Source organism: Moschus berezovskii, chromosome 4 (genome assembly GCF_049115385.1).
Source record: "Moschus berezovskii isolate FMDL1 chromosome 4, NW_MosBer_1.0, whole genome shotgun sequence".
NCBI classification, from domain to species: Eukaryota; Metazoa; Chordata; class Mammalia; order Artiodactyla; family Moschidae; genus Moschus; species Moschus berezovskii.
Window position 1 is genome coordinate 89,811,021 of NC_142463.1, and position 17,609 is coordinate 89,828,629.

The following is a 17,609-nucleotide window of genomic DNA, read 5'->3' on the forward strand; positions in this document are numbered from 1 at the left end:
AGTTTCCCCTTGAGGTGTTTACCTGACAGAATCTAAACACTCAGGGAAAGATGAAATCCTCCTGAGCTGTCAGCTCTCAGCTCCTTGGAGGTGGGAGTTCCCTGTCTAGCAGGAGAGACTGACCTTGGAAGCCTGACTCAGCGTCCCATTTCTTTGGGGAGAAGAGCCCCTCCCCGCAAGTCTGCCTGGGGCTGTTCTGCAGCTGTCCAGAGCTCTTTGGGGGTACTTCACACTCCCCCTCCATGCTGGGCGAAATGCCTGTTGGGCAAGGGTGCCAGCAGCAGCCATTGTTGTCCTAAATGGATCTCCTCTCTTTCTCACCCTCTCCCTTGCCACCTCAGCACCTGCTGCCCAGAACAGAGCTTTTCTGAAGGTGAAGTGGGAGGGAGCGGGAGGGCCAGGTGCTTCGGTTGGCCTGTTTCCCGGGGGCAGAGTGTGGCGGACCGGAATGGGTATAAGTCAAAATCATTAATGAGAGACTTATGTGAGGGTGGGAGTGTGGTTAGGGGTTAGGGGTGTTGGGGTGGGGGGAAAACACTATATTGTCACAGCCCACACCATGGCCCTTTTTGAGCTCTGTGAGTACAGGGGAGCTCAGCTATGAACTAAGATAGCCCTCAGAGGAAATGCCTCAGCAACGTGTGGGTGTGTGAGTGTCAAAATCTTCTCCAAGGAGGTGCCACTGCATGGCTGGAAGGCCCCTCCTCCTTCAAAGGCATTGGCAGGAATGGGCAGAAATGGGGGTGGGTTTGAGAAAAGGATCTGGAAATGTGGGTGCAGCTGGAGTTCAGTGACTCCCAGGGGTCTGATTGCCTCTGGCTTTCAAATGGGGTTTCCCTTCCCCACACATCCCCGAGCTCCACAAAAGACACAGGAAGCACTCGTACAAACGGGAATCTCAAGCCCTCCACTGACTCCCATCCCCACCTGCTTCATGAGCACTGAGCTCTCAGGACACGAGCAGGTGAGCACGTGGCCGGGGCAGTCCCTGACGCCTCCAGGAGAGCCCTTTCCTGTCCTGCCCTGGTCTCTGGATGGGCCCTCACAGCTGTAGAGACTGGACTGAGGGAGGGGCAAGCACACGCGCTTGGTGGAGAGATGGTAGTTCAGTCGGGCAAGAAAGAAGTGGAAGCCATCAGGGTCTGTCAAAAATTTTATTTCTTTCTTTCATTTCACACAGAATGATGTTAAAATAAATCCTCAGTAATATATATTTATATACTTATTTACTTGTGTTGATATTTACAAAAGACTGTGGAGCTCCATGAAGTCTATGTACACCTATGATCAGGTGGACAGGCAATGTTCATTGAGGCACATATGTACACATTTATGTATAACCTATGTACAAATATCAGACCCTACTGACACAGAAACTCTCAGCTGCAGAAGTCCTGGGCGGGGCAGTGTTGGTGGGGCTGAAAGCTTCCAGAATATGTCAGCAAGAATGATAATACCTATACATCCTGTGCAAGGCGGTTATAGCTGGTGTCTAAATTTTCACGAAGCAAACAAATAGTTAAATGACTCCCAACTCCCATGAGTCTTCCCCACAAGTCCTGCTCCGCCTTCAGCTCCCATTGGTCCACAGTGTCTTATCACCATGGAGACCCCGATTCCCTTTTGGCATCATGCTTACGGAGCTTTACCATCAGCCCTGGAGTTCCTTCTCCTATTGATCCCAGGGAGGCTTATTTATCTGCCTCTCCTCTTTGAGTTTTCAGAAATTATTAGAGCTAGGACACAGAGGCATCTGTGGAGCCATGCCTGAGCAGCAAGGAAGCCAGTGCAAACCCTAATTGGAATCTGTGCTGTGTGAGCCTAAGTGAGTGGCCATTTCCACATTTTATATATATATATGTATGCAATATATAAAATCTCCAGAGACAGCCTATAAAAGCACATATGCACACAGGTCTAGAAAAGGAAATAGCATCGTGCACTCATGAGCTTTACAGCTGTGTCCCTGATGAAAACTAGAGAATCCTCCTTGGTTGCTGGCACGATTAATCCAGATTGTTCCAAGATTACCCTTAGTGGAGCAAGGGGTACAAGGATGCAGAAACCCAGTCAGAGGCCAATTTGGCCAGGGCATTGTTTGCTCAGCAGGCTGGAGCTGGATCATGGGACTCTCCAGCTTCCTGGGGCCCTTCAAATGAAGGAATCATCCAAGCACGACAACAAAGGGAAACTGGGTCGCCGGATCCCACGTGAAGGCAGAACTGGGGCAAGCACGGAGCATGTTCAGACCCTTCAGAGTTGACACTCACCCTCACCACAGCCAGTCAGGCTTCTATCCCTGCTTTTCTCTCCCACTTCTTGGCCTGCGGCTGCTTGCTCCTTTCCAGCCCTACATGGCAATCACAGTCTTCACCCTGTACTTCACAAGCTCAAAAGGCAGGCATGTCAGCACTGACATGGAAATGAGTAGTGGAGTGAACCCCTGAAAATCCTTCCCTCCCAGCTCCCTGTCTCGCTTTCTCTAGCAGCCCAGAGTGTTTATGTGCTCACTCCAGCAAAGTCACTGTCTGGGGAATCATCTTCCAGGAGAGGCAAGGCTTACAGTCCTCTCAGGAGAATGGAGACAAGACCCCAGGACCGAGTGCTCTCTGAGTAGCTGTCAAAGGTCCTAGCTCACAGCCGCATTTACACTGCCCTCAATTACCTAGACGTTGCAGCAGCTGTCCACACTGTTATGTAATTACACCTGCCTGGTGCATCTGTCCGTGGAATGATGCAGGCAGTTCTCAGCTGCACACTTATCTGGAACATATCTGACTATTTTAGGAGTGCAGAGGAGCACAGAAAGTTATATCCGTTTCCTTGCTGAGGTTCAGGCAGTGTAAGAAGGAACCATCCAGAGAAGCTGCCTCAGTTGCTCCAGTTTACCAGCTGGCCACGCTAAGTCTGGTTTATGAGATTCTACTAGCTGACTGCTACTACAAACACTAATGCTGGGAGTGTTGAGAGAGGGCAAGCACCCTGCTCCATCTCAACTGCGTCAGATAACGGGAACCCCTCCCACCTGTGTCCAGGCAGATCACATGCAGTCAGTTGCAGGAGGCAAGGCTGGAGCTGTCTCCCACGGGTCTAACACTCTGCCAGGGAGATGGAGGATGAAAGCGCAGTCCAGCTCAGACCCAGGTGTTCCTCCAAAGAGGCAGCTGAATTATGGGTGCCCTGCTGCCTACGCCCATGACCTAGATTCGCTCAGACTCAACAAGAGGATGGGTTTGTTAGTTTCATGGGTTGCTACACATCTCACCTTCCATGGGGCAGAGGCGTTCTTTAGCTGTTATTTTCAGATCTCATGAAATTCAAGCCTAGGTTACCACCAATGACAAAGAGAAAGGAAAAGAGATCCGTCCTTTGCTAGGTCTTTAAGCTTTCCCCTCACCCAGAACTACAAAATTTGTAATAACTGTTCCTGTCGGACAGGCAGAACAAAGGATAAAGCACTTGGCCCTTAGATCAGACTTCCCTTTTATCCCTGAGTCAGGCAACCATCTGGGAAGGGAAAGATGCTGGAGCCTGATCTTCTGTTATGAAAGAACTACCTTCTAGAGAAGTCCCTGTGCAGGAGAAAAAAGTTGAATTGAAGTGATGGTAAGAATGCAAGGTCATTTTAAAAATTCAAATAAGTGCAGTATTTCTTGGGTTGCCAAATGTATTCCACATTAGTGAAGCTAAGGGGATTGGTCACTGTATAACTGTATAATTTTTTGAAACAATGGTATACATGTATACATATACTATACATATATATACACAGATATATGTATATGTGGAAAACCTCGGATAACTCAGAACCAATTAACCAAAACCTTGACTAACAAGAATTATGTTTTCTTACTCTGCTTCCAGTAGAAAGAGGCAAATGATAGCAAGGGTATTATCTAATGAGCCCAAATGTCCAACTTCCAGAGATGTCTTGTAGCCAGCAGACACTTAGCCTATTTCTTTGGTCTTCTCCACCCACAATTCTGTACAATGAGCACTGAGGTTGAGAATACTGACCCTGAGCAATGCAAGGTCTCCTGTCAACTTCTAACATTCTGCTTACTAAGGCAGGAAAGTTTATACTAACCTACTCAGGAAAGATTTTTTTCCCCCATAACAAAGGTTGAACCAAAACACATTTTCCCCTTCCCACCCCCAAAACCCATAATTGTAAAGCCATCAGATGGCTTCCTTCCCTGAGGATTTCCCCGTCAGTTAACTGAGGTTTTGCTGTATACGCGGGTATAGAGCAAGGTAGATTGAAAAGGAATGTGGTGGGACCCTGGAGTTGCCAGCCTTCCCTGATTGTCTAGTCTGAAAATTCAGCTGCACAGATTTTTTTTTTTCAGGAAAGGAGGCTCTTCTCAAGTCCCCAGTTAACATGTGCAAATATTTGTGCAACAGTACACTATAGTGGGTGGTGGGGTCTTTGATTCGCTACTGTCATGCCCTAACCACCCACAAACACTGTCCTTGTAGACCTCCATCCACAACACTTTCTTTCCTCCACAGCTCTCAGGGCAGACCTTTGGTTAAACAAGTCAGCTTATTTTGAAGGGCAGCCAGAGGGCAAGTCCCCAAAGCAGCCCAGGCGACCCATCTCAGGTGCAGGCCTCCAGGCCATATTCCTCTAGCATCCATCTCCCAAGGGAGGGGAGGGAGGGAAACAAATGGATCAAGTAATGGCTTTTAGTGCATGGAAATGATCTTCCGTAATGGCTCAGGATGCTTTATTCTTATCTATTGGTAAATGCTTTCCTGCAGGCTTCCATTACACCCTGCTAGTCTGACTGAAAGTCCATGGGATGGGCTGGTGTGAGGTCACTCAAACTCAAGACTTCAGTGCCCAGAGGTCGTGAGAATGCCATGTGAGAGCAGGCAGAAGGGGGCAGGTGGAAGGTGAGAGGGACAGAGATGCACGAGAGACAGAGAGAGGTGCTCACGGGGAGGAGTCAGAGTGACAAAGGAAGTCTTCTCCGGGACCTTCCCTGTGCAGATATCAGGCCTGTGCGTGTTTACGTTGCAGAGGGTCAGGGGCTCAGAGTGCAGGGGTCACGTAACCATGTGGGAGGAGAAGGGAGTTACAGAGACAGTGAACTAATGCCCAGAAGCCAAGGGCATTATCTGAGAATCCAGGTACTATCACTTTTCAGTCCTGAGAACAAGGTTTTGAAATAGCTATTGCTAAAGAAAACAGTCACTATTTAGTTTATTGCACTTTTCCTCTTTAAAAAATAAACTATGAGAGATGGAGCTGAACGTTGGTGGGAAGGGAAGCAGAAAGAAGGGAAAAGATAACTAGGTTCATTTGATAAAGAGACTCATTCCAGCTTGTCGGGGATCCCTCACCTCCACCCCTCTCTGCTTGCTGCTCTGATGAGAGAACAGGGCTGGTTTCAACAAGGGCCAAGTCCATGGATCTAGATGAAGTTCACACTAGCCATTTGGACACCTCCCAGCATCCAGCGCTCTGCTGGTTGGCTCAGGTGGTGAACGATGTTAATGAGGTTGAGTTTGTGGGCTCAAATCTGCCAATGGACACTTTGCCAAGGCTGGGGGAACCTCCAGTGTGTAACCAAGGAGCACCCTGGACAGTATAGCCTATGTGGACCAGTCCTCTCAGACCAGATAGTCATCACCAGGATGGAGGCTGTTATGGCAACGGGCTCCAGGAGAACCAGAGCTGGGGCAGGGCTCACCATCTCCACTCCTGGGGAAACAATTCAAAGCAGTGTGCTCCTCCCGCCTGGCGTGGGGGTCTGGGGCCACTCTCATATACAATTTGCAAACTATCCTATGGTTTCCTTTGGGAAAAGTCAGTCTCTGCTCCTTTTCCACTACCGTGGGCAGCAGTGAAGCCCCAGCCTGCCCTCTATAAAGATGCTAATGACATTTTATGGCTGACCATGAGTGAGGAAGTTGGCCAAAGGCCTCAGTACAATGGAGTGAGAGATTCAGGGAGAGAGACAGGACAAGCTAGTCTTGCAGCCTTCCCTACATGGGGCGGCCACACGAGCACCCAGGCTGGAGGTTCAGGCCAAAAAATCTGTCCTGGGAGCCCTTTCCACATCAGGTCAATGAAGTCTAGGGGCATACTCCTTTGGGGCCCCCTTTCAAGGCTAACCTCCTGGTTTCATGCCTATTCCATCCTCGAGGCCCAGCTGAGATGGGCAGAGGAAGGAGAGAGGCAGGGTGTATCAAACACCACAGAAGCTTCAGGAAGCACAGAGCCTTCATTATGACCTTAACTAAATTTCAGCTCCTAAACAGTTGACTCTGAAAGTTACACTTTCTTCCTGACACCCTCTCCATCCAACCTGGACCTCTTTCTCTTTAGACTCCTGAGAACTCCAACTTCCTTGAAAGTTTGAGCCAAGGAGGCACCTGCTGAAGCTAAAGGGAAAATGGGTATTTTGACTTGAAAACAGTTGAAAGGCCAAGCACGTTGCACTAAGCATGCAAATATGGATCCACACGCCTATCCCCTTCTGCTTCCTTCCTGGAGACGGGGAGCTGCAACCATGTTTAGGAGGGCAGGTGGGACACAGCCTGGATGGCAGCAGGAGTAGAGGCCATGAGGATCTGATTTCGATCTGATGCCTGACTTCGACTTCCCAACTTCCACCTGATGTGAGGCCTTTGCCAAAACACACCTAGCTCTCAGCTAGTTCTACTAGTGGGAAGAGCCAGCTCTGTGGGTAACCCCAAAACAGCACATAATCTTACAAAGCATTTAAATCTGGCCTTAGGATATAGGATATGAAACAGGCCTTCTAAAAAAGACTTGTTTGCTTGTGTAACATTAGGTTTACATCCTCAACCAAGTTTTGCATAAGCTGAATTGGTGTTTCCTCAAGGTACAGCCATCAGATGGAAGACAGGTGTCCGGGTGGAGCTGGGGCAAGTGGAAAAGCCTGCCTGGGATGGCACACTCATGGGGGGAACTCAGGAGTTGACCCCACTGGGCTTACACCCAAGAGCAAGTGAGATGCCACAAGCAAGTAAAGGTGACTCGTTTTAAGATATAAAGTCTATACAGGGTCTTGACTTTCTGACCCAGCCCCCGACAAAGCCACTGGGGATGGAGGAGCAGTAAGATCTGTGGGCTGAAAGAATGTTGGGGGCATCTTCACTCTCAATCTGGGCCCAGGATCCTGCAGATTTTTGAGCCAACACTGCTTTCAAGAGGATGGGGATGAATCCAGAGATCCCAGGGGTTGGGAGTGGGGGCGCCTGGGCTATTGCACTGTCTGTGTGGATTTTCTTTGAAAGAAAGGGCATGGCCAGGTGTATATTAATGGGCTGTCAGTTGTCCCAGGTCCTTCCACACTTGGCGCCCGGGTTTCTGGTGGGAGGAAGGTGAATAGGTAGAAACCCAATGAGATTCCCAGTCTTAACCAGAGATCTGCTTGACCATGGTGGCCCATCTTTTTGCTTTAAGCCTTGATGTTATTTTTCTGAAATCTGGGAGTAACAGGGAAAGAGATTAGGGGAAGAGACTTCTTGAAGGATATTGAGGGGGAGAGATGCAGGCTAGGGAGAAGTGATTAAATCTGATCTTTTGTTTATGCCTATTTATAGATATGGGGGGATAGGAATGGATCTCAGGATATTTGAGGTGGGTGTTTGTGTGTAATTTCTTGGGTATGTATGCTGTATTTTGTGTGCCTAATACGAATAGATGTATTGGGTGTATAAACTGAGTTTTTGTGTATTTTGCGTGCAAACAATAGCAAATTATCTTGGGTGTATTCCACATGTATACCCATGTGTCCATTTTTTTTTTTTATTTTGCATCTGAGTTGTGTCTTTGTACATGGTGTATGCAGGTATTTGTGTACACTCTGTATGACCATGTCATTTTGTATGGTTTGCATCCGAGTTGCAGGTTGTGTCTTCTACATGGTGTTTGTAGGTCTTTCACGTATGTTCGATATGTACATTCCATGTCTGGGCTGAGTGTGCATATTTTGGATACAGATATAAGTGTATATCTTTTGAATACACCTTTTTCATTAATTTGGTCTCTGTGTATTTTGCATGTGTGGTGAGTATTTTGTATTTGTGTATGGCAACAATGTAGATCTCTTTTGTGGTGGGTGTGTATGTCTGTGTGCCGGTGTGAGTAAACATTTTATAATTTAGGTCAAGGGCACTGGGATAAAATATCTACCACCCGACCTCGGCATCAGGTATAGGTTATTTTACCATTTATCTTTTCAAAGTCTGCGTCCCTCCAGCCCACGCCTTGGAAATACAGCACCGTCTCCCACGAAGGAGAGGAAGAGAAGCACGGAGGCTTTGTGCTGGGCCTGGGGTGCCCTGTAGACCCCTGGGGATGTGGGTGACCAGGAACTAGCGAGCACCCTGGGCTGGTACCCCACCCCACAAAGTAACTGTAGATGCTAAAGAGCCAACAGTGAGGCCAGGGCTGGAGTGACAACTGGCAGCCTGACCACATAGCGCGCTGTGTTTGGGAAATTTAAGCAATGATGTTGAAAGGCAAAGAAGCCTAGTTTGTGAGGCAAAAGCTTCCCCATCTGCACCCATTCCAGAATCAGCCAGAACTCTACCTTTGGGCGGTGTGGCCTTCACTCTCAGTCTGCTCTAGGGGTGGGGAGTGATTCTTTACCCAGCCTTTGGTTGCTTACGCAGCCTTGGTTGCCAGTTTAATGGGGGAGACAGCTTGAGCCTGGTGACCAAAATGATGCCTGTGGATCAAGTAGGGACTCCATCTCTTGGTCCTGAACTTCAGAAATTCCCACATAGAGGAGGTTCCCTTTTAGCCTAGACCTGTGAAATTGGGGCCCCAGGATCCCTCCTCCTCCGTGTCCTTGGTTTCAAAGCAGGCGATCCATTCTGGCTCTTTAGGGAAAGGTTCATGGAAGTGACTGATGCAGAGCCAGACGACCATGTCATTTTGCGTATTTTGCGTCTGAGTTGTGGGTTATGTCTTTGACATGGTGTTTGTAGTTCTCGTGTGTATGTTCTCTATTAGTTAAATACATTCTACGTCTCAAATGAAAACCAGACAGGGCAGGGACAATGAGAATGGAGATGATGAAGGTGATGGGCTGTAGAGGGGCTGCCTGGGGTGGGTCTGGCCCAGGTCAGCTGGAGCTGTGAGGGCCCTGGGGCCCTTGTGCACTCGGTAAGACAAGCTTCAGCTGAGGGAAACTGAAGCTGCAGCACATGAAGGGCAGAAAGACAATTCGAACATCTAAGAATCCATGAAGACTGGAGTGTTGGAGGCAATGGCAGCAAACCCAGGCCCAGTGGGGTGACCAATGAGACAAATTAACCCATTAGGTCTCTGAGACAACCAACCCACCAAGCAGTGGATTTGCTCCTGAACCTGAACTCCAGAGGATGACTATATATGTTTGTGTGTGTGTGTGTGTATATATACATATACACACGTATGCATGTATATATATGTATATAAATATATATATGTGTGTATATACACTCTAGTGCACATAGTCAAACACATGCATATATTGCCCTGTATCAGAAATATTGCATAAGCTTATACAAGGTTCAAATGCAATTGTTTCTATAGCTAGCTAGGGAAAGGAACTCATGGAAGAGACACTAGTTACATAGGTATATACACTGGATCCACAGATCCGCCTGTGCTCAGGACAACGTGCCCCAGTCAGCTGTACAGTCTTGCCCATGACTAGGTTCATTCCTAAGGTGCAGTCACGTGAGGTGTTAGACACTGCTTTCCCTGCTCACTCTCCTGGCTGTGCAGAGGTCTGTGCCCCCACTTGGAAGAACAGGGATGGGGGTGGGCGAGAGGGCCAGAAGTTTTGGTTCCTCACTCCAAACAGTCTGTTTTGTTTTTTTTTCTCTCTTGATTGAGGGCTTTTTATCTTCTGATGGGAAAGGAAAAAAAAAAAAACCCTAGTTCAATGCCATTCCTAGGCTATTAATACTCTAAATATGAATACTGTGTAGGTTACTAAGAAAATAGGTTATCTCCTGTGTTTTAAATATTGAGATTCATGCAACAAACACCCATGCAGCTCTATCGCATCACTGGTAGATTTCACTGCAGTGTCAGTGTAGCTGGGCCACAGCACTAGAAAGCAGATGCCTGCAAACTCCAATGTAACAAAGAAATCAGACATGTTTTTGTGACCCTGAAGTCTGCAAAAATGGTGAAATCTGAAGCTGAGAGGTTCCTTGGTTTGTTAGCTTCTCCCTGTAGGGCGAAGGGAGCAAATGTGAAACTTGACAACTCACATTCGGTCATCCTAACTGTCCCTCCCCCGGGGTTCCCTCACTTCGACACTGCAGAGAAAAAAACCAAATGCAGCATTTTCCGTTATGAAACACAAGCCTCCGGAGCATCTACTTGGCAACTGTAATTCACAAACCCCCAGCCTGTGACACAGAAAGTAATTCCAAAACACAGCACTGTGTGTTCTTTTCAATGCAAAAATGAGAATGACCTTTTGAATAATTACCAGAACTTTAAGGCTAAGCCACCGTGGTTTTTCTCTGTGAAGGGGGAGGTAGGCTCAAGAGGGGTGGTGGGGTGGGAGGGTGAGGGTGGTAGTGGTGGGGAGCTGCATCTCTGAGATGCTGTGTGCATTTCATTAGGAAGAAAAGGTGACACTGATGTGATGGGTTCTGTATCTGCTATGAGGTGGCCTCAATGTGTCCTTCTGAAATCCTGGCTTCCATAGGTGACTCCCATCTTTGGAAACCCCTAAGCCGGTGATGAAGATTTGCATGAAAGCCATGGATAGATATTCTGTGTTCTAAATCAAAAATCAAAAGTCACTTGCACGACTATTGCTTTCCATGCAGAACCAGATACACACTGTAGAACACACTGACTACAATGCAGGCTATTATGCAATATCTGCATTAGTTCCACTGAGCTGTGAGTAGGTTAATAGGGTTCAGTCAGACATCAGTTAACATTTTGGTAATATTCACATAGTTTGTATTAGCCAGAGTGCAGTTGGCTGTTTTCAAGTTTTCCTCTCTAAAGTCCTCGTTACTGTTGTTTACCCCCTCCTGGATCTCCATGTAATCAGACTTACTAATGGTAGAGGCACTTCTACTTTTCTTTAGGTCTGGGGAGGATGGGATCTTTGGACAGCTTGTCACTTGCAAGTACTGGGCCTGCTCCTCTCCCTCTGTCTCCCGGTGGTAGAAGTAGTTGAAATTGGACACTATGACAGGGACCGGTAAGGCAATGGTTAAAACACCTGCAATTGCACACAGGGAACCCACGATCTTTCCCCCAATGGTAGTCGGAACCATGTCTCCATAGCCTACAGTTGTCATGGAGACTACTGCCCACCAGAAGGCATCCGGGATGCTTGGGAACTGGGACTCCCTCTCATCGGCCTCTGCGAAATAGACAGCACTAGAGAAAAGGATGACCCCGATGAACAGGAAGAATATGAGGAGGCCCAACTCTCTCATGCTGGCTTTGAGGGTCTGACCTAGAATCTGGAGGCCTTTGGAGTGTCTGGACAACTTGAAAATCCTAAAGACTCTTACCAACCGGATGACTCGAAGGATGGCCAGTGACATGGCCTGCTGACCCTGCTGAGCATCCTCTGGCTTCTCAGCCAGCTCTGTTCCCAGGGTGATGAAGTAGGGGATGATGGCCACAATGTCAATGATGTTCATGATGTTGGTGAAGAAGCCGGCTTTACTGGGACAGGCAAAGAACCTCACCAAGAACTCAAAGGAGAACCAGATGATGCAGAGGGTCTCTACGATGAAGAAAGGGTCGGTGAAGGAAGTGGACTGCTGGTACCCGATGGTGCTATTGGAGTAGGTATGGAAGGTCACTCCACTGCCATGCATGTCTTCATTCTCATCCCGGAATATGGGCAATGTTTCCAGGCAGAAGCTGACGATTGAGATCAAGATCACCATGACAGACACAATAGCTATAATCCTGGCAGGCCCTGAGCTCTCTGGGTATTCAAAGAGAAGCCACACCTGTCTCTGAAATTCATTTTCGGGCAGAGGACGCTCTTCCTCTTTGATGTAGCCTTCATCTTCCCGAAACATCTCCATTGCTTCTTCTCCCAGCTCATAAAACCGAATTTCTTCAGAGAATATATCTAAGGGCACATTCACGGGTCGCCTTAACCGGCCCCCAGATTGGTAGTAGTACAAAATGGCATCAAAGCTCGGGCGGTTCCGATCGAAAAAGTACTCGTTCCGGAGTGGATCAAAGTATCTCATCCGTTTCTTTGGGTCCCCTAAGAGGGTCTCTGGAAACTGGGCTAAGGTCTTTAGCTGGGTTTCAAACCGCAGCCCTGAGATGTTGATCACCACCCTTTCACAGCATTCGTGGTCTGCTTCCGGGTCATAGGTATCCTGCGGGTGCCCAGGGAGGGCAGCAGCCTCATCCGCTGGGTCTCCGGTGGCCACTGTCATAATTGGAACCGGGAGAGGCGCCTCTCGCTGCGCCTTCTAGCTGCCTGGTGGCCGGGAGCTTGGGATGGTGCTTACGGCCCCAGGAAACACAGCGGCATCAGCCTGGGTTCCAGTGGCAGAGCCCCCAGGGCTCCCTGAGAGCTGGAGAGAGAGCCTTGCTTGGCTGAAAGACAGAGGCGGTTAAGAACATAAGACCACTCAGCACTGGCAGCCCGACCTAGGGTGCTGGTTTGTTTTTTTTTTTCCCCTCTCTTCTCTCAGCCAAGAAGCTTAAAAACATTATCACCACCACCGATACCACAAAAAAGTAAGATTTATGTTTACCTGGACTGGGGATCAGAGGGGAGCAGGTGGTGGTCTCTCAAGAAAGCTCTGGAATGCCCTGAGCTGGGGGCAGGGAGTTGACATAGGTCCCTCTGCACTGCGCAGGCTTCATGGAGCACAGCCCCATACAGGAGGTTGGAAGGGAGCCCTCTCCCAGGCACTAAACTAATGCCTTGCAGATCCCTGCACCCTGAGAGGTATTTGCAGTGACAAGCCTTGGGCCTGGGTCTCCCTCATTGCCCCCACCCCAGTGACTCTACACACGGCTGTTATGAAACAACAGACTGATTTACCTGGCAAGGCAGGAATCTGAGGCTCTCTTCCTTGCAGAGCTGATCCGCTGCTTCAGAAATCCTAGATATACAAACGGGCAGCCCGACACCCCATCACGTCTTCTCACTTGAGCTAGAAATAATGGTGAGTCATTCTGGGCAGGAGGGCAGGCTCCAGGGCCTGGAGGTGAGCTCTAGGGCTGGGCTGGGCTGGAGGGGTAGTGGGATGCCTGGTTAGGGGCACACAGGACTCGGGGACAGGTAAGTTGGGATCTGGAGCCTTTGAAAGGAAGGAGGTAAGATGCAATGCTCAGCAAAAGCCGGAGTCCTCCTGGCTGCCCTCAGGAGGTGTGACGTTGCCTGGAAAAAACAGCAGCAAGGTGGAATCAGAGTTTTTGGGCAGCTGGTGCCAAGATTCAGGAGAGCTCTGGCAGCTTCTCATCCATGCCCATTTTCCATTCTGGTGTCATACCTGAGAACTATCCCTCAGCCTCCCAGCCTCTTCTGGGCAGGCTTCCATCCATTGGAAGCATTTTCTCCCAGGGAACAAGCCTTTAGACTTGGCTGGGCCTGTCTCCTTCAGGGGCCTTCCCTGGCTCAGCCAGGTTCCCCATTGGTCCTCTGCAGCCATCAGGAGGGACTCTGGGCAAAGCCCTCCCATCCCGAGGTCAGGACACAGCATCTCCCAAGGGGAGAGCTTCCCCCACTCCCAGCTCTGACCTCTGCAGAGTCCTGGAGGAAGATCCGCTCCCCCCGAGCCTGGCTCCCCCCAACACACACTCCTCCAGAGCTCATCTAGGGAGACTTCTCACACAGAAAGGTCGATCTCCAAAAGCTGGTTTCCTTGGTCCCAGGACTTCCTCTCCCTCAGGGACCCCTACACTGCAGGCCTCCCTCCGGCAGGGTGGCATTCGAACCGGGCAGCGCCCGACCACCGATTTCTCCCCAAGAGAAAATCCCTCACGTCTCCTGGGCAGTAAGTGCAGAACCAAGTCTCAGGCAGCCTGGCTGAGAGGCAGCTTGGCAGCAGCTAGAGGGGGAGCCTGGAGGAAGCCAGCTTCCGGGCTGGCCCCCTGCCGGCCCAATCCCGCCGGCCCCAGGGCGGGGAGGGGTCCGGGCCCTCTCCCCATCGCTCGGGTCTCCGGCCGGGATTCCGCCCCGCGTGCTCCGCGCTCGGCTCCGCGCGGGTGGACCTGACCCACCAGCTGGCTGCTGCAGCCAGCTCCACCTTAACCCCCTCCTGCCCGGTCCGGAGGTGGGCTCTAGCGGTGGGGCCCGAGCGCAGCCCAGCTCTTTTGCCCCTAGGGTCCGAGGGACCGCTGAGGCTCCATCTCCCTCCGGAAAACACTGGAATCTAAACTCTGGGGGTGGGGAGTAGGATGCTGCCCCAGATCTTGGCTTTCCCCTAAGAGCGGGGGCTCCCCGGCAGCCCACGGCCCCAGGGAAGCGGAAAAGCCCTTCTCTGCCGCAAAGCCGGTTTCGTTCCGAGCCGGAGAACGGAATGCAGCCCGGCCGTCCCAAGTGATTCGGGTCCTCCCAACCAGCGCTATTTACCAGACATGGTTATGTCAGTTGCGCTTCCCATCACCCGCCAGCTCCTCTCTCCGCCCTCCGCCCCGCGGGCCAGGCACTGCCCGGAGGGTCCCCGAGCCCTTTGCCTGTTCTGTCCTTCCGCTGGGCGCCAGCACCCCCATCGCCCGCCCCTGCTCGGTCCGGCCCAGGCTCGCCCGCCCCGGACTGAGCCCGACCCCCCGCGCTGCAGGCTGTGCCGCTCGGTGCCCCGCAGCCCGGACCGGAGGGCGGCGGCACGCGCAGTCGAGCGCCCCGACACCCATTTACCCTTCCCGATGGGCACCCGGAGCCTTCATGTTTCTGGATGACCGCAGGAGGCGGCGTGCGGGCGGCCAGCCGGAGCCGGCTCTGCAGTCCCGCGGGCGGCGCGTACGGAGCACCCGGCCGCCGCCCGCAGCCGCACCGCGCCACGCAGCGCCGCACCTGGCCGCCGGCGGACTCGAATTAAAGGGGCCGGCGGGGGCCCGAGGCGCGGGGTGCCGCCACCCGGCTGTCCGCTCAGTGAGGCCCCCGGGCCTGGGCCCCCTCCCCGCGAGGAAAGCACCCCATCCTTTGGCAGAGCTCAGTTTACTAACCAGAACCTCGCGGAGGGCTGAGCTGGGTGCTGCGGCGGGCCGGGGAACCGGGGACCAGAGTTGAGGAGCGGTCATGAGAGACTCCTGCCAGCCCTAAGTAAGCCAAGGAGGAAACAATCAATACAGCTATCCCAGGCCCGAGAAGGGATCCAGCCGCGTGGGAGACGTGTTGCTATTATTATATGATGCTGCCAGACAGAACCCGCAGACCCTCTCCTTGCCCTCTCGCGCCGGCTTGCCCCCTCCTGCAGCTCTGCCTCTCCACCTCCCGCTTACCCAGCCAAAGCTCAGGCTTCGCAGAGGGGAATACAGCAGGTGTGGGCCGCAGTGTGGCACAAACTCGGTGTTGTGTTCGCCCCCACGGGGAGGAGCCGCAGGAACCCGGCAGAACTGCAGCGCCGGCCCTCTGGACTCCCTCCCCCGGAGGAGCAGGGGCAGGAAAGGCTGGCGGTGGGGGCGCGGGGGGGGGCAGCTGCCCTAGGCAAGCGCCAGCCAGCTCAATTCAGTCACTCAGTCCGACTCTTTGTGACCCCATGGACTGCAGCACGCCAGGCAAGCGCTAGGTTCCTTATAAAATGGGCCCCTCACAGATCTTAGAAAGCCAGCTGGCCTACGGGGCTCTGAAATTGGGGATGCAGCTTATGGTACCCCTGGGTGTGTGGTGGAGGATGCTCTTTGCTTTTGTAAGAGTGTGTGGGAAGCCCAGGCTGCCCTCTGTTCAGATGGTGGGCCTGAGAGGGTCAGGGGTGCTCTTGGAAGGCCCATGACAGCCCCAAACACCTGCCAGTTCTTGTCTCCTGTCTGAATTATGGTTCCAAACGGCGGTTCCTTGAGCCCAGATCTGAAGCAGACATGGAATCCTGCATGCAGAAGGCCTCTAGTCCCAGGGAGGCTGCTGCTGATCCTTCCTTGCTCGGTGAATCCTCCTCTTTAGGCCTGTAGTTTCAGAGAGAAGCTTTGAGAGCCCACAGGGTCCAGGTTTGTGGGATTCCAGTGTTTCATTAAGGTGCATGCATGCCTGCTCAGTTGTATCCGACTCTGCGACCCCATGGACTGTAGCCCACCAGGCTCCTCAACCCAGGGATCGAACCTGTGTTTCTTAGTCTCCTGCGTTGGCAGATGGATTTAAGACTGGGGCCCACCCAGAGCTACAGGGGGTAGTCTGGGTGGGCAGTGACCTCAGTGAGCTCTGGGGACAACAGATGACTATCAGGTAGGACTGGTTTGGTTTAGGGCCCCATAGATGCTGCCCTGGCAGTGTCCTAGCCTGTGTGGCCTGGGTGTTTCAGAGCCAGCCAGGCTGGGACTTACATCCTGGCAAGTTCATTCACATCTTTGGACCTCAGTTTCCTCATCTGGAAAATGAAGATTCTTCACAAGCTGTTGTGATGGCTCAATTGTTTACAAAGAGTTTAGGCCCCGGGCAGACATGCCACAAGTGAGTCTCTCCACTCTGCTTCCCTAGGGAACTCCCATCTTAATACCCAGCTTGCTGCTAAGTTTTGGCTCTTTCTCAATCACCAGGCCCTCTCTGCTTCCCAGTTTGCCCCACCCCTCTCTTTCCCTGAGGTCTCAATCATTCCTGCCTCCTTCACAAGTTGTCCTCCAGAACCTTGCTCCACACTCCTTCTGGAAGCTTCTCCTGACCAGTCCCGCAGGACTCTGTTCCTCCTTCTTGCCACATTGGATCTGTATGTCAATTAATGCACAACAGTCTTATCCATTTGATCAAGTCTATGTATTTTCTTTGCCGTCCTTTGTTGAAATGAAAGCCATGGACAGAGAAAAACTCTCAAGGGAGAATTAATAATCATGTTCGTTGGTGACTTATGCTTAACATGTGCCAGACACTGTGCCAGGCGTCTCTAGACCAATGGGACATGTAATCCCCACAGCTCTAGGAGGTAGGTGATATTTTTTTAAATTTTTTAATTAATTTATTTTAATTGGAGGCTAATTACTTTATAATATTGTAGTGGTTTTGGCCATACATTGACATGAATCAGCCAGGAGGTGATTTCTACATCAGAACCATCTCTTGGGCTTCAATGGTGGCTCAGACAAAAAAGAATCTGCCTGCAATGCAGATCTGGGTTTGATCCCAGAGTCGGAAAGATCCCCTGGAGAAGGGAATGGCAATGCACCAGTATTCTTCTGCATTGAATGCCAGTATTCTTGCCTGGAAAATTCCATGGACAGAGGAGCTTGGTGGGCTACAGTCCATGGGGTCGCAAAGGGTCAGACACGACTGAGTGACTAACATACACACAATCTCAGGGGAAAGGAAATAGGAAGAGAGATGAAGCAACCTGCCCAAGGCCACTGAGTGGTGGCTCTGGGACTTGAATCAGGTCTTAACACATACCTGTAGTCGCCACACTCACTGCTCAAGTAGAATGAGCAGCCCTTAATCATTCCCCTCTTTGGGATATTCCTCTGACCCTCC

At 51.1% G+C, this 17,609-nt stretch overlaps 1 protein-coding gene across 1 annotated transcript; it reads right to left on the minus strand.

The window, feature by feature from the left end:
* Window positions 1–9,612: 9,612 nt before the first annotated feature.
* On the minus strand, window positions 9,613–13,645 carry KCNA2 (potassium voltage-gated channel subfamily A member 2). Its single transcript, XM_055403535.2, has 2 exons — window positions 13,038–13,645; window positions 9,613–12,583 (listed from the first exon to the last, which is right to left on the minus strand). The coding sequence occupies exon 2, from the start codon at window positions 12,418–12,420 to the stop codon at window positions 10,921–10,923; it is 1,500 nt and encodes a 499-aa protein (XP_055259510.1). The 5' UTR covers window positions 12,421–12,583; window positions 13,038–13,645; the 3' UTR covers window positions 9,613–10,920.
* Window positions 13,646–17,609: the final 3,964 nt, after the last annotated feature.

Excerpts from the sequence above, each read along its gene's own strand:
- KCNA2 (XM_055403535.2), bottom strand. The coding sequence starts at position 12,420 with ATGACAGTGGCCACCGGAGACCCAGCGGATGAGGCTGCTGCCCTCCCT.